This window comes from Aulonocara sp. 'chitande type north' Nkhata Bay, linkage group LG16 (genome assembly GCF_057382095.1).
Source record: "Aulonocara sp. 'chitande type north' Nkhata Bay isolate Kocher_YH1m ecotype deep benthic linkage group LG16, A_spYH_male_GT1.1, whole genome shotgun sequence".
Taxonomy (NCBI): Eukaryota; Metazoa; Chordata; class Actinopteri; order Cichliformes; family Cichlidae; genus Aulonocara; species Aulonocara sp. 'chitande type north' Nkhata Bay.
Genome location: NC_141359.1, coordinates 31,386,486 through 31,402,529, shown reverse-complemented (window position 1 = coordinate 31,402,529; position 16,044 = coordinate 31,386,486). Strand labels below are relative to the sequence as shown.

The 16,044-nt window shown below is 37.8% G+C and overlaps 2 protein-coding genes across 2 annotated transcripts; one reads left to right on the top strand and one right to left on the bottom strand.

Annotated features, from left to right (window-relative positions):
* Positions 1 to 247: 247 nt before the first annotated feature.
* On the bottom strand, positions 248 to 15,922 carry LOC147311864 (histamine N-methyltransferase-like). Its single transcript, XM_086268018.1, has 8 exons — positions 14,762 to 15,922; positions 14,525 to 14,667; positions 13,111 to 13,163; positions 11,686 to 11,793; positions 6,236 to 6,366; positions 5,740 to 5,833; positions 4,834 to 5,234; positions 248 to 484 (listed from the first exon to the last, which is right to left on the bottom strand). The coding sequence occupies exons 2-7, from the start codon at positions 14,656 to 14,658 to the stop codon at positions 4,882 to 4,884; spliced, it is 873 nt and encodes a 290-aa protein (XP_086124144.1). The 5' UTR covers positions 14,659 to 14,667; positions 14,762 to 15,922; the 3' UTR covers positions 248 to 484; positions 4,834 to 4,881.
* Positions 6,796 to 9,781, top strand: LOC147311865 (uncharacterized). Its single transcript, XM_086268020.1, has one exon. It carries the CDS (start codon positions 7,147 to 7,149, stop codon positions 7,840 to 7,842), a length of 696 nt encoding a protein of 231 aa, XP_086124146.1. The 5' UTR covers positions 6,796 to 7,146; the 3' UTR covers positions 7,843 to 9,781.
* Positions 15,923 to 16,044: the final 122 nt, after the last annotated feature.

The window sequence follows — 16,044 nt, the reverse complement described above, 5'->3', positions numbered from 1 at the left end:
CCGGGGCTATAAACACCTGTTTATGGATACAAAGAAACAACAGTTTCACATTTCTTTATAACTGATTTTGTCAGAAACACTATGAGGCCAAATAAGGACCAGAGGATCCTGTTCATAAGTTATTAAGGCAGGGAGGGGTCGCATCAGGGACTCCCGCTTTAAATAGAGCTCCAAAGTTTCCAACTTCATTTCCTATGCACAATCAAGCTCAGACCCAAGAGATGGAGGATATTTAAGGTCCGATGAATGGATGTGAGCCAGAAACGGCATTTAATAAAAGCAAAAGACGAGATACAAGTTGATTAATGCAATGAGGAATAATAAAGCCATAGCAGATCTGCGGGGAAATGTAAGGTCTTATTTTCTTTTTCTCTTGACAGGGATTAAGTACAAATATCCCTGCTACTGGTATTAACTTCTGGCAGGATTGCTCTGTTTCATGATCAGTTTTTACTCCAAGTCCTGTATCTCTTCACTAATACAGCTGCAAAAGAGGGAGAGAGAGAAAGACATCATCTTCAGTAATAACAGTAATAAAACATAGCTGATATCATCTACAGGGTTCAAACGATAAGGGTGTTGAAAGGCCTCTGTCGATACACTGAAGTCACTGATAGTTAGGATGGCAACATTCAATATCTTTAATTTGGCATTTTCCAAGCCATGACTCAATGATTTCTCAGTGTTTCCTGCAGATTTCCTTTCTTATCCTTTGCAACAGCATCGCTAAACCTCTAAACATTACTTATTTATTTTCCATTGAATCCCAGACTAATTAAATTCTTGCAGCTCTTTCAGGCAGACTGACCCACATCACCAGTGTGGCTATAGAGCCCGGGATATATTAAAGTTAAACATATGAGTGTGCACAATCCATAGTTATAGTATTATGAACATTAAAAGTATGCAAATGTTTTTTTAAGATAAATAAAAAAATAGTTCTGCTCTAATCATGTCAGAGAAACCTAGTAGTTAATAAAAGCACAGCTTGCATATCAAACAAACCCTATTTGAGCAACAACTTCAAGAGAAAATCTCTTATTCTGCATTAGGTTTCCTTTTTAAAAAAAACTCTTCTTCCACTTCCCACACAATGACAAGCACAGCCCCAAACCCTGAACCTTGTGAGGGGCATTTAGTGGGGGTAAACGTCACAGAGTGTAATTAAAGAGGAGCTTGCCCTCAGGAACTCTCCCAGTTGACAAAGCGAGTAAGTGACAGTGTCTGTTTTTTCTTTTTTTCCATCAAACCAGCAAATATTGACTTAAAAGAGCATGGCTTAGAGAAATATCAAGTTGTTTCACAAAATTGTTATCACTGTTTGTCAGACACATAGAATTCTTCTAAAGTGGCCCGTTTTTCATTTCAACTTTTTTCCTCTCGACACAAGTTAAACGACTGTGCTAGAAAAAAGAAAGTCTAAACTAGTATGATTTATGAAATCATCAAATGTGTGTTATCTGTAATTGATCAAAAATATGAACAGAAGCGGTCAATTAGTGGCGTGTTTGTCCTGCTTTATCTGTCCCACTAATGGCACTTCTGGAATAAATATGGTGCCATATCTTATCTGTGGCAATTCTCCATATTCACACCCACAGGAACGGTCCTGTACATCAGGCTATAAGGCCTTGAATCGCTAGATTAATGAGACAGACAAAGGTAAACTTGATTAGAGTAGAGTCACCCCATTCCACCCTTTCTGATTTGTAGTTAATCGCCTTGGATTGATTTAAGCCTTTGATTCTATAAGATCACTTCTGCGCAGCAGAATTTGCACCGACTTGAAGAGAAGAGAAATTTTTCAGCAGGAATTTCCACCTTGTTTTCTATCGACTGCTAATTGACGTTAGATAAAATTCCAAACTAAGAAAAGTCCCGGGAATCATCAATCAAATAGCCATATTCTGCTGTACTCAGACCTATGGAGGACAGCTGCTATATAACAACGGCTGCTAAACAGGACTAATTCTCTAGAATGAAATATGCTGCAGAGGACAGCCATTTACAGGACCGGTATCAGAGCTATATTTCAAGGCCCAGCCGCAGCCTCTGCCCATTAAAGTGTGTGTGATGTATTTTAGGGCCGGTTTATGTCCTGCTCTTTTCTCAAAGAGGGCTACACACTGACATAATGGCTGATAGAAGATGCTTCTGGGCCAGCAGTGGCTCTCCATACAGAGTAAACCAGAGTAGAGGCTATATTATTAAAGAAGATAGACATCTGAAGAGTCAATTTGGCCAAACCGTGTGAATTCAGATTAGAGAAATACCAAAAATGTCATCGCTGCTTTCGTTTTTATTTGCCTTTACAAATAAATGCAAGCACTGGTATCATAAATGTGCATTTAGTGGCTGGGATTAGGTTTATCCCTACCAGCTTTAGTATTCTAGGATACACTAGCATCAGCAAGACTGTTGGAAACCATTTTACAGCAGAATAAAGGTACGCATATGGAAAACAATGCACATTACTTGACCTCCACAGTTGCTATATTTATGGGTTAACACTGCTTCTGTATGTGCACTATCAGCACCTATTACACGTGAAAACAAATGGTGTGAAGTTATGGTCAACAAAATAACAAGGTAATTTCTTTATACGCGTTAGGTGCAGTAGGTGTGACGATGGTATCTCCTAGTGAGCAAAAACAATGCTGTTTTTTAAAATCGTTTTTCTGTTTTACTCTGGTTTAGCTTTTAAATTTTACATGTGATACTTTTTAGCAGTGATATATTAAATTCATTAATTACAGGAGAATTAAAGCAGCTGTGAATGAAGCATATTCTCTGCCTAACAACACGTGCCAAAGACGTTTGCTGAGCCAAGAAAATAATTTTAAAAACAGCCCTACTAGTGGGTACAGCACATAATTTAAGGCATACCAGTAGTCACACTTTGAACACATGGCCTGTTTCCTCATTGCCCCTAAAGATTGAAGACACAACTTAGAAGTTCAGCTCTGATTGCCCGCCAGATGGCCATACCGGAGAGATCACTTTTCTGAGAAAGACTTTCACCTAGAGGCTTCCTCAATCATGTTAAAATTTTACTGCAGCATCTGACATCTGACCAGCGTGCTGCATGGCCAATATGGGAAGAAAGTAGTTATGGAACCCACAGCTTTCTCTGCATCGTCTGCATAATAAAAAGCCCGTGAGTTTCATAAGCAAATAGAAATCTGCATCACGCACCCTTCAAAGACGTGGCTTGTCATTATGGCATCAGCTAATAAGCAGGTGGCAGGAAGTAAATAAAAACAATATCCAGCTAATAATATGACAATACCCAGCTGTTCGGCACTTCTGAGTATAATCAATCACCTGGACAACAAGGTGATCTATAAAAATTTCATCACATTTATCTAGTGGAGAACTTCTACCCTGATAAGACACCAACTGCCACATGAAGTAAATAGTTCTTGAAGAACATTAGTGGCAAGCAGTGTATTGAGGTTGATTATCTCGGTGACTAATGCTCTGTCACTCTGTGGTATGAGAGGGCCCAGCGAGGACCCCCAGTAATGGAGCCTGAGCAGGTGCTGAAAGCCCATTGACATCAGGGGGGAGTGCACTGACAAGAATTTCTGATGAATTTCAATTACTGATCTATTAAAGCTAATGAGGTAAATGAACAGCCAGAATACATTTGCCAGATAGCTTGAGACAAGACCTCAGCCGTTCCACTGGATTTTGTGCGTATGTGGCCACAGCAGATGGCATAACGCCAGTGTAGAAATGAAATAACTGGGCGAGTGGGGGCTGAAAATGTAACAGTCAAATAACCACTGGTAGCTCGGGAATTAAATGCTTAATATTAAGCACACTGATATGGCTAATAAAAGTTTCCACCGTTTGCTGTCATGGCCTTACTGAATGTAGGGATAGCATGCCACCAAGTGGAGTTAGTACAACATAGCATAATGCAGGTTCACCTGCATTTTGAGAGTTGCAGCACCATCTGCAGGCTTTATTGTGAACAGCAGTTTATTTAAAAAAAAAAAAAAAGATACCCTCTTTGAACTCATGTTTGAACTAGCTAATCATGTGACACCTCATGGATATCAGATTGTGCACAATGATAAATATTGATCAGCTAGTCACATCCTTAATCAGAGTTCAGCAAAGACCTGCCAGCTCAGCACAACTCAATATGTATGATCTATCAGTGATAATTAATGTTATAAAATAAATATTCTTTTTTTGTATTTAGTATCTTTTGGAATTTTTTTTAATCCCATTTGAAAATACATTGTGTCAACTAAGACTATACCAAAAGTTGTCTTCATTTTGCTAATAAATAAAGTGCTTTGTTATTTTTTTATACTGTAAGATAAAAATGAAAAAGGTTAAATCTGCTGCAAACCATAATGTCATATTAACACTGATTTAAAAAAAAATATTACGGAATAGCTGCCTAATTAGGCTACAGATGCTGCATATGTGAAACAACACTGGCATCCAATGTTTCTTTAGGTTTAAGATTCAACTGAGAACAAAACAACCTTGATGGCTGAAAAAAAAAAATTGTAAATATAGAGCAATAACTGGAAAACTTTGTAAAGCCGGGTGATTATTTTCTGTGGCTCTATCACAAGAGCTGACATTTTCCACACATTAGAGCTGTTCTAACTGTAAAGATATAGATTATAGAGACTTTATCTTAAAAGGTCATACCGATACTAAACTTGCTTACAGATTCGAAAAAGGCCAACGTTTGATCAAAGCGACTTAGTAGCTAAACGTATGTGTCTTCTTGTACAGCCACAACTTTTACTCACTCGAGATAAACTGAACTATATTGATTTTATTCATTCTTTCTGACAAACTTACAGAATAAAGATCCAGCGGAATAGATGGACACTTCTCCACAGCATATATTTAAGCATGAACAAGAATGCAGCTCAGATCGCTGTTGAACAACACTTTGCCATCCTTCTCTGCGCTGCACTTTCTCCTTAGAAGATCTAACATGCCCGCTCTGATCTCTGGGGTGAAGGACTCGTGGAATTTGTCGCTTCCTGTCATGAAACTCAGCAGGCGTTCTCCATGGCAGCTGCCTGGATTGAAGCACTCGGTAATGTCGAAGGCGTTGGGAGCTGAATGCTCATCGTATTTCAGACCCAGGCTCTTCAGACAGGCAATGACCTCTGCTGATGAACGGTACTCTTTAATGACACCTACACACAGCTCCTTGCTGTAAGTCTTCCACAAGGTGTCCCATCCACTGTTGGCTGGATAGTGTGATATTGAAAATCACATACATTTCTGAATAAAAAAATACTTCAAACAAAAGTAGTCAAGAGGATTTACTCAAAATATAAAAGTAAAAAGTAGCTCCTTGAAGGCCAGCTATGTGCAAACCTAACAGAACTTCATTATAAATATAATAACTCAATATTATTAATGGAATATAAACTTTAATTCAACTTAAATTTAAACCTAAAGTAGCTGTTTTTAAGTTTCCCCTTCAAATGCATTAAATACAAAACAAAAATGCTCAGATATGGATTTTATATACAAAATATAACCCCAAGAGGGCACCATTGTTCCAGCGCAAAGAGAAAAATATGTTTGAAACAAGGTTCATCTCTGGTAAAAACAGGAGCATAAAACAAATATGTTCTCAAAAATGTATAGTATACTTTATTTACATTCACACAATCTGAATTTGACACCTTTAAACTGTTATACTGCGGACTAATTAATTAAGGATAATTAAAATCAAGTTCGGCTTACCTGCTTCGACGATGATCATAAGTCTGCCGTTAGCTTTTAGAAGGCTGTGGTAAAAGCTGATAGTTTCACAAAGGTTTTCCACATAATAGATCATCTGTACGGGGGAACATTATGGGGAGAACTTTCTAAAGCTTGAATGAATTAAGTGTTATCATTTACAATAAATCTGCTAGGACATTTCGTCAGAGGTTGCTTGACAATTTATCACACTAATTACACATTTATCTGTCAGAATACACTCTACTCCCACTGCGGTCCCCACTGAATTCAAGCAGCAGTGCAGGATTTAGTGAGGACCCAAATATATCTCATTGTTAACAGAGTCAGACAAGGATATTACACTTTACAATACTTATACTTTATAGTTTGCAGTAGATTTTAGCTCACCACAATCCCACCTTAGGCGAGAAGACAAGACACCATAGAGTGACAAAGCAAATTCTAGAATTCCCGCTATTCTTTTGCCATGAATCTGCAGAAGGAAAACTCGTAATACCTGAATCATGTGTATGAAATCAAATTTCTTCATCTCGCCCTTCGTTTTCACTTGCTTTACATAGTCCTCGCTGCTCATGATGTTCCAGCCAAATGGGATCTTCTGAAGACTGGCAGTCTTTGCTACCAAAGCTTTAAGATGAACAAAACCAAATAGCCATCAATAACATTGAGATCTATGCTTATGTATATGCGATACATCAAAACACTGATTACACTGAGATAAAACGCTGGCAGACATCATTTAAGAGAATGAACTACTTTAAGAACATATAAAGAAAAGTAAAAATAAATATGGGGAGATGCGATTGTAGTCTTCTTCGTTGGTGTACATGAGAAGACCACAAAACAAAGAACCAAAAAACAGCTGATGCATTCACATGAAAGTAACATCAGCAGACGTATCAGTAGTTTGGGGTTTGTTCCTATGCATAACAACAGAGCAGCCACCAGGCCCAGGCTCTTCCAGCAGCCACCAGGCCCAGGCTCCTGCAGCAGCCACCAGGCCCAGGATCCTCCTGCAGGATCCTCCTGCAGCAGCCACCAGGCCCAGGATCCTCCAGCAGCCACTAGGCCCAGGATCCTACTGCTCCACCAGGCCCAGGATCCTCCAGCAGCCACTGGGCCCAGGATCCTCCAGCAGCCACCAGGCCCAGGCTCTTCCAGCAGCCACCAGGCCCAGGATCCTACTGCTCCACCAGGCCCAGGCTCTTCCAGCAGCCACCAGGCCCAGGATCCTCCAGCAGCCACCAGGCCCAGGCTCTTCCAGCAGCCACTAGGCCCAGGATCCTACTGCTCCACCAGGCCCAGGATCCTCCAGCAGCCACTGGGCCCAGGATCCTCTAGCAAGGCACCAACAAGTAAATCAACAGTGACAAGACGGTGAACGGAGCGAGCAAGACAACAAGCTCAATGGGGCCTAAGAGAACACCGAACGCCGATGAAATTGAGGACATCAAAAAGTCATTGGACTTTCTAACTGAGGAAACATCGGCTATCAAGCTACAACAGAAATATATCCTAGACTTAGTCGAGGAAATAAGGTCGCTACGTAACCAGAATGCAGAGAAGGAGAAACGGATCGTCTATCTGGAGAGCAGGGTCGCGGACCTGGAGCAATATACCAGAATGAACGACGTGATCATCACAGGGCTGTACATAAAACCCCGGTCATATGCTCGGGCTGTGACTGCTGGCAGTAAAGAGGAGCAAGGAGATCTGGATGGGAGCTCTGCGGAGCAACAAGTAGCTGGTTTCTTGCAGTCGAAAGGGATCGACCTGGACTGTAATAACATCGAGGCATGCCACCCCTTGCCCAGGAGAAATGCTAGTGATAAACCAGCTATCATCATAAGATTTGTAAACAGGAAACACAAGAATGCACTGCTGAAGCAGGGGAGGAAACTAAAAGGATCGAACGTCTACATGAATGACCATCTAACCAAATCCAATGCTGACATAGCGAAGAAAGCACGATACCTAAAGAAACTGGGTAAAATTCAGAACACCTGGACTGCAAACTGTAAAATATTTATAAAGCTCAACGGTACACCGGAGGAAGCCAAGGTGCTGGTCATCAAATGCATCCAGGATCTGGAAAAATATTAACAGGTCACTTGACTACAAAGGCAAGGAGCGGGACAAACAATCTACAGTCATCAAAGCAGGTAATAGAAGACAACAACGGAAGCTAAAGCGTAACGTATTCAAGGATGAAACAATCAATTAATTCATTATCTGGGAATTATACATTGCTACCACAAAGGATTGCTAATCAGGAGATAAATTCACCAGTAAACACGGAATACAAAACACACTTCACAGAGCAGGACATTGATCCAGAACTGAACTTTTTTAACATCAAAAATACCTGCTACTATCATACTGAAGAACAATTCAACAAAACTGTCAAGGTCGACGGCAAAATATCTATAATCCACTTTAATAGTAGAAGTTTATATGCAAATTTTCACAAAATAAGGGAATATTTAAGAAAATTTACACATCCATTCAGTGTGATTGCAGTATCTGAAACATGGATTAATAAACAGAAAGGAGAGGACTTTGTAATAGATGGATATGAATTAAATCTTACAAATAGAAAGAATAAGAATGGCGGTGGTGTGGCCTTGTTTGTGGATAAAAATTTAAAATACAAGATGGTAGAAAAAATGACGGTGGCGGTAGATAATATATTAGAGTGTGTAACAATAGAAATTAGTATGGGAAAAGAGAAAAATGTCATTGTAAGCTGTATATATAGAACACCAGGTTCTAATATTGAAATTTTTAAGGAGTGGGTAGATAAAACATTCATTAGGACAAATCAAAAAGTCATGTTCATTTGTGGGGATTTTAACATAGATCTACTAAATCCAAACAAGCAGAGAGCGACAGAGGAATTTATTAATACAATGTATAGCTTGGGACTTTTTCCAGTGATCACTAAGCCCAGCAGGATTACAGCACAGTCGGCAACCCTAATAGACAATATATTTACTAATGAAATAGAAAATAGAACCATAAGTGGTCTCCTAATTAATGACATCAGTGATCATCTACCTGTTTTTATAGTGTATAACAGCAATTACAGGAAGGTTAAACAGCAAAACACAATAAAATACAAACGAGTGAGAACAGAAGAGTCAATAAACGCATTCAAAAGTGATTTACTCAAGCAAGAATGGGAGATGCTGTATAAGGAAAAAAATATTGATAAAGCTTATGAGATTTTTTTAGGAAAATTTAAACTGTTATATAATAGTCATTGCCCAGTAAAGAAATATAGTAAAAAACAAAAATATGCAGAGTGCCCATGGATTACAAAAGGATTGCAAAATGCATGTAAGAAGAAAAATACCTTATACAGAGAATTTATAATGAACAGAAGCACAGAAGCTGAAAATAAATACAAGAAATATAAAAATAAATTAACGAGTATTTTAAGGTCATGTAAAAAGGAATACTATGAAAAATTACTGATTATGAATAAAAATAATATTAAAGGGATCTGGAAAACATTAAATACCATCATCAAAAAGGGCTCGGGGCAGGCAGACTATCCTTCGTATTTCGCAAATAATGATAGAAATATTACTAATATGAGAGATGTGGTAAATGAGTTCAATAAATTCTTTGTAAGTGTTGGGCCAGACTTGGCTGAAACAATTCCTGATATAACAGATTCTGTAGAGAAAGAAACTAGACTCATTGACCGCAATCCTCATTCAATGTTCTTAACGGTGGTGGAAGAAATGGAAATCATTGATATTGTTGGGAAATCACAAACAAAAAACTCTACAGACTCTGACGACATTGATATGGAAATCGTTAAGAGAGTGATAGAGGGCATTTCCAAACCCTTAACACACATTTGCAATTTGTCCTTACAAACTGGTACATTCCCAAAACAAATGAAAACAGCTAAAGTAACACCACTGTTTAAAAATGGTGACAGACACCAATTCACAAATTATAGGCCTGTCTCTCTACTTTCTCAATTTTCAAAAATACTGGAAAAAGTCTTTAGTAATAGACTTGACAAATTTATAGACAAACACAAAATAATAACGGATAGTCAGTATGGTTTCAGATCAAATAGATCAACATCATTGGCATTAATGGAACTGATCGAAAATATCACCAACAATATAGATAAAAGACAATGTATAGTTAGTGTATTCATTGACCTAAAAAAAGCTTTTGACACAATTAATCATGACATATTACTTGATAAACTGGAGTACTACGGCATTAGAGGAGTGGTGTTAGAATGGGTAAAGAGTTATTTGAGAGACAGGCAGCAATTTGTGAAAATTGGGGAATATCAATCAGAGTGTATGGACATTGTTTGTGGAGTTCCGCAGGGGTCAGTATTGGGACCAAAGCTGTTTATCCTCTATATCAATGATATATGCAGAACATCAGATATACTACAGTTTATTCTATTTGCAGATGATACAAATATTTTTTGTGCTGGAGAGAACTTACAGCAGCTTTTGGAAATTGTCACACAAGAAATGATTAAACTGAAAACATGGTTTGATAGAAATAAGCTATCATTAAATTTGGAAAAAACTACATTTATGTTATTCGGAAATTGTAAAAAAGATGCAGGAGCAAAATTATTAGTAAACAATGTTGAAATAGAGCAAGTTTCGGATACAAAATTTCTGGGTGTGATAATAGATAACAAAATCTGCTGGAAACCTCACATAAAGCATATACAAGCCAAACTGTCAAGAAGCATCTCCGTACTAAGTAAAGTTAAATATTTTTTGCCTTCCAAATCACTCCGGGTACTTTATTGTTCACTTATATTGCCATATTTGGAATACTGTGTGGAAATTTGGGGAAACACATATAAAACTGCACTTCAACCAATATGTAAAATTAAAAAAAAAGCAATCAGGATGATTAATAAAGCAGGATTTAGAGACCATACTAACATCATGTTTTTGAAATTAAAAATACTGAAGTTTATGGATCTTATAAAATATAAAACTTCAAAAATTATGTACAAGGCCAGATACAATATGTTACCAGGAAATATACAGAGGATGTTCTATGACAGAGAAGGAGACTATGAATTGAGGGGGAAATTGAATCTAAGGATTCTTAAAGCACGGTTAAAACCTTTTGTGTCACTATTTATGGGGTAAAACTGTGGAATAGTTTTACTATAGATCTACAGCAATGCTCAGGAATTAGTAAGTTCATGAAAATACTTCGAAAACTGATTTTGGAAGAATATGATACCGATAAAGATGATCACCCATTGTATGTATAAAAATATCAAATTATATCCAAATTATATCAATCACGGTAGCCAAGTTTATATAGGTTCTCCTCGTGTATCGTGTGGAGTATGTGATGATGGGAATTAGGTGAATTATGTGGGATCAATAAGATGTTGAGCAGGGGTAGGAATTAATAAGTATGTTCATACTTCTTCCTACTCCTTTTCAGACCAAACATTGTTACATTATGTCAGACGATTTTGTTTTATTTCATTATATATTTTTTGTTTATCTGAACACATACGTGTGTGTGTGTATATCTACATATATATTCGTATCTGTAAATGAAAATATATGTAGTGTGTATATATTGTTTTTTGTTTTATATGTCTGAAACAAATAAAGATACAATACAATACAATACAATACAAGTGAAACAAATGATTTCAGATGACGATGTATGCACGTTTTACACAATTTTCAGGTACTGCAACACAAATGAGTGCATGATGAATTTTAACAACACACAAAGTAACTACTTCTTTTGGCATTTTGAGAAAGCTCTAAATGTCAGCTGATAATGTTAGTACTTTCACTACTGGCACTAATACATCGGCTTTTCAGAAAGGTAAAGAAGAGCCTGAAGAGGAAATCCATCTGAAAATAGAGTAAAAATATTTCAACATGTGGTGTGAATGTGAATGGTTAATACCTTTGAAGTTGTCTGAGAGTTCAGAGCTGCCCTCCACAATGTCAGCAGTAATAGGAACAGCAGGGAATACAGACTGCAGCAGTGTGAGGATCTGAGCATCCACCTCACCTGGGGAAAAAAAAAAAAAAAAATCAGGAAGTAAGAAGATTTTGAACACCTGTGGCTCCACATAACGCTTTAAAATGAAAATGCTCCAAAACATATAGTATAGAACACTTTTAAAAAAACCTGAAATTTATTTAGAAAAAAGTCAAAAATATATATAACGCAGATGTGTGTAATACTTCTTATCATTCTGATCAACAGAATCATTAACAGTTTGTTGTTTGATGTCATTGTGCAATAACCGCAGTGATCTATGACCTATATTGATCATATGTGGAGCCAAGTGCAATCTGCAATAGCTTTGACAGTGACTTTAATGTATTAATGCCCCCACAGACACTGTTATTATGAATTCTCTTTGTTGCACGCCTTTGAAGGGCATGGTAATCAGTTTAATTGGAGCTTTTTAACAGCGATTCTCAAACTTTTTCTGGCATGTCTCACTTCAGAAACCAAAAAAAAAAAAAAAAGTATCCAGGATTACATTTTAGTGAAATAAAGGTCAGCATGACAACATCAGAAAACTCTTTTCTTCAAAAAACCCTGTTCGTTCAGCTGCTCCACTTTAATCTGTGGGGACTGCCACAGAGAACCACTGGTTTAAAACAAGTAAATATGTGATGGTCTTGAGTCTTTGACCCGTTTTTGAGTTTGTTATTTTGTTTTTGCAGAATATTAAGATGCTGATATTCAGTTTAGAGTGCCTCTGAGTTTTGTTAAGTTCTAGTTCCTAGCCCTTGTTTAATCATTTAGATCCCTCTCATGGCCAGTCTCTCAGTCTTGCTTCTGTGTCTTCTCCAACGTCTCCTGTGTAAGTTATTTGTGCCTCCTTGTGTAGTCCATCATGTCTGGTTATGCGTGTTAAGTTCTCTCGCTCCCCCTGTTGCCTGCGTTTAGTCAGTCTGTGTCTCAGTGTGTGTTTCTCATAATTCCTTTGTTAGCCTCCTGTGCTGTGTGCGTTATGTTCAGTTTTGCTTCCTTGTCTCATTAGTTAGATTACTTTCAGCTGTGTTCCCACCTGTGTTCTGTTCCCTCATTTCCCCTTGTGTGCATTTATGTCTGCATCTCCCTCATACTCTGGCTGTTTGTTAGTTTCCTAGTTTTCCCCAGTTTGGTTTCATGTCCTCTGTATTTCCAGTAATAAAGCTTAAAGAGTTTTGAGTTCAGTCCTGTTTGTGAGCCTGCATTTTGGGCAGTGTTCCTGCCCACTTCACACTGCCACATGACAAAATAAGCCAGAACTACCACAGCACACATATACAATGGTCAGTAATGCTACTACAATTAATATTACACTTATTGTTATATTTGATCACATACCTCCACCACTTCCAACACCAAGAACGCTCAGGCTGCTTTTACCCTCTCCAATCCTGCATCAAAAATAAGAACGTTAATAAACCGTTAAAGAAAGTGTACAGTATGTGTGTCACAAGATGTATGCTGGAAAATTACGGTCTTACAAAATTGCACTATGGAGCCTCTGTGTTATAGCTGTCTAATTTATTATGGCTGGTGCTAGGCTGGATCATTGAATAGATGGGTTGGCAGCTCAGTGGGTTGTACACAGCTCAGCTGCTTGCTTAATTTTTAAAACAGCTTCACTCCTGAATGGTGGTCTAAAAAGAGCATCTAAGAAGTGACTGTTTGAAAGCATGGATGTTTTCTTTTGTGAAAAAACTAATTACAGAGCTCAAAGCAAGAGCATTATGACAGCTGCTTTTCAAAACGATCAGCCCAAACCTCCAAACGATCACAAAATCTAAAAGGAAAATATGAAAATGTAAAAGCTGAAAGCCATACATCTTTTGTTATTAAGCATTTCACCTCTACTTACAATATGGAATTTAATCTATTGCAAACTATCAGACTACAGAATATCTCAAAGCATTTTTCATTTAATAAATAAGTTGGTGAGGTACATTTAGTTAAGTAAACAGTAGATGTTTGTGCTATCAAGTGAATAAAGACAAGTGTAAAGGATAAACTGCAAGTGTACTGTTGAATTCTTTCAGGGGGTTTATTAAAAAAATGACCAGTCTTGCTGAGCACAAGTTAACATTATTTCAATAGACAAATTGTGGATATTCAGGAGATCATGGTGAAAAGAAACTTTTTATAAGAGGGCTGTGCGGCAGTGAAAGAGACAAGAAACCCTTCTTCTAGTCTTCCCGTCTGTTTTAAATAGCTGTGTGACAAATACGGATAAAAATGTAATAACCAATCACAGCATAGCATCATCCATCAGGCTGATCCAATTTAGCACCAAATGGGTTGTTTTGACATAGTAGGGACAATCTGAAAGAAATTGAGTTTTTGAATGAAAATTCAGATTGTGTGCGTGCACTGCAGCTTGCATGAAATTGTAGGCAATTTCTTCTGCCTTTAAAAAGACATTTTGAAGTTATCTGCACAGACCCTGGTGGGCTAAATTACCCCATTCCCTAAAACAGCACGTAACATAAGGAAGGCAACAATTTAAGCCTGGCTAACTAAATGGATAAATGCTCAAACGACTTTCCATAAACTAGCAGAGACCATACTGTGGTGGAACTTCAGGCGGTATAAAGCATCTACTGTTGACAAGTGGAGGACACAGATGCAACTTACGTCAAAGTTTTCCCATTCCAACCCTTGAGTACAGTCATTACTGTAGTGCTGCATGAGCAGTCTGTCCCCTACTCTTAGCTTGGAATATGGGTTATTACTTCAAGCATTTCATTTCCTGCTGTACCTTTTAAATTCTCTTGCTAGGAGATTGTTAACACACTGCACAATGGCCTTGTGCTCTCCTGAGTGTTCCAGATAGAACTGGAAAATGTGGACATTGTCACCCTCATAACAAGTGTGCTGTGCTTCTGCAGCCATGACTGATTCCTGCAATGCACAGAAATCAAAAACAACAACATAATCAAGTTGCTCACCACACTTTAATTATATAGTTACATCATAAGAATAAAAAAAAAAATACCTTAAATAGCTGTAGCCTCTGTGGAAATCGAGTTCTTCCCCTTCTTTTGAGTTGCACACTTTACATTCCCTCCCACAAAGTGGGCTGGCTTCAAAGTAGTCTCTCTAAAGCACAAATAGTGGGCGTCCTGAACTGTTGGACTGGTTGTGGCGAATGAGGGCAGAGACCCAACTGCTCTCTCCCTTCTTTTAAGTTGTGGTGTTTCTCTTCTCTTCCACAAATGGGCTGGGCTTCAACATTTTCTCTGTAGAACAGAAATAGTGGGCTTTCCTCAACCTGTTCAACTGGCCTCACCTGCCCTTAACACTAACCAAACATATGCAAAGCATGCACCACTTTAGATGGTCTAAGATTCTGGTCCTAGATTTAGAACTGAAGAAGCTTCTTGAATGAGGGTTGCAGCATCTTGAAGCAACTTAAAGAAGTCCAGATGCTTTTCTTTCTAAGCTCTTTAGACTACGGTGACCTGGATGACTGAGAACCTTCACAGACACTGCTTTAGATGATTTCATACATTACATGTCATGGTTACATGGTTGTGTTTGCAGATCAGTAAGTAAAGTTGTCCTCAAGATGGTGCCAAAAGTTCAGCTATATCGTAGTGTCTGCAGAACATCTGCTGCCACAGCATACATCATCTTTACCATTTTATAAATATTAACAGCACAAGCTGTTGAGCTGAAAAGACATTCTGGAGCATAAATATATTTAAGCTGCAAAAGGTTGTAACAGTTATTGTAAACAATCCCCAAATCAGTCACAACGCCATGATTACGATGAATCTACTCATCTAGGAAAACAATTTATTTTTAATGTATAAACCATCTTAATTTCAAAATGCTATTGTGACAGCTTCATCTTAGAATCAGTTGTATAAGTAACTTACTTCAGCTTTATACACGTCCAGTATAAGCAGCGACTTTAATTCATCTACTTCTCACATTAAAATAAATATCATCTTCAAGTTTTTCCTGTATAACAAACAGCTTACAACCTTTCAGCTTATCTAAAATAGATCAGCCTTTATGGAAAACTGAACTGCTTAATGTTCTGTTTACTTTTAGATTTTGATTAATACATGTTCCAATGAAAACAACATAATGGGGTTGGCAGTGGAGCACCGAAGCCTGCCAAATACAGCTCATTAAAAATGATACGACGGTGAAATCTAAAGCTAATGTCCGAAGCAGTTTACGACTTATTTGTGAGACTCATAACAAACAGTAGTTATAACCAATTCACTTATATACAAGCATAACCTTTGATTTTACAGAACTGTTAAG

Excerpts from the sequence above, each read along its gene's own strand:
- LOC147311865 (XM_086268020.1), top strand. The coding sequence starts at position 7,147 with ATGGGGCCTAAGAGAACACCGAACGCCGATGAAATTGAGGACATCAAA.
- LOC147311864 (XM_086268018.1), bottom strand. The coding sequence starts at position 14,658 with ATGGCTGCAGAAGCACAGCACACTTGTTATGAGGGTGACAATGTCCAC. Across the intron at positions 13,164-14,524 it reads CTAGCAAGAGAATTTAAAAG|GATTGGAGAGGGTAAAAGCA; the intron begins GTACAGCAGGAA and ends TTTTTGATGCAG. Across the intron at positions 5,235-5,739 it reads TATGATCATCGTCGAAGCAG|CCAACAGTGGATGGGACACC; the intron begins GTAAGCCGAACT and ends CACACTATCCAG.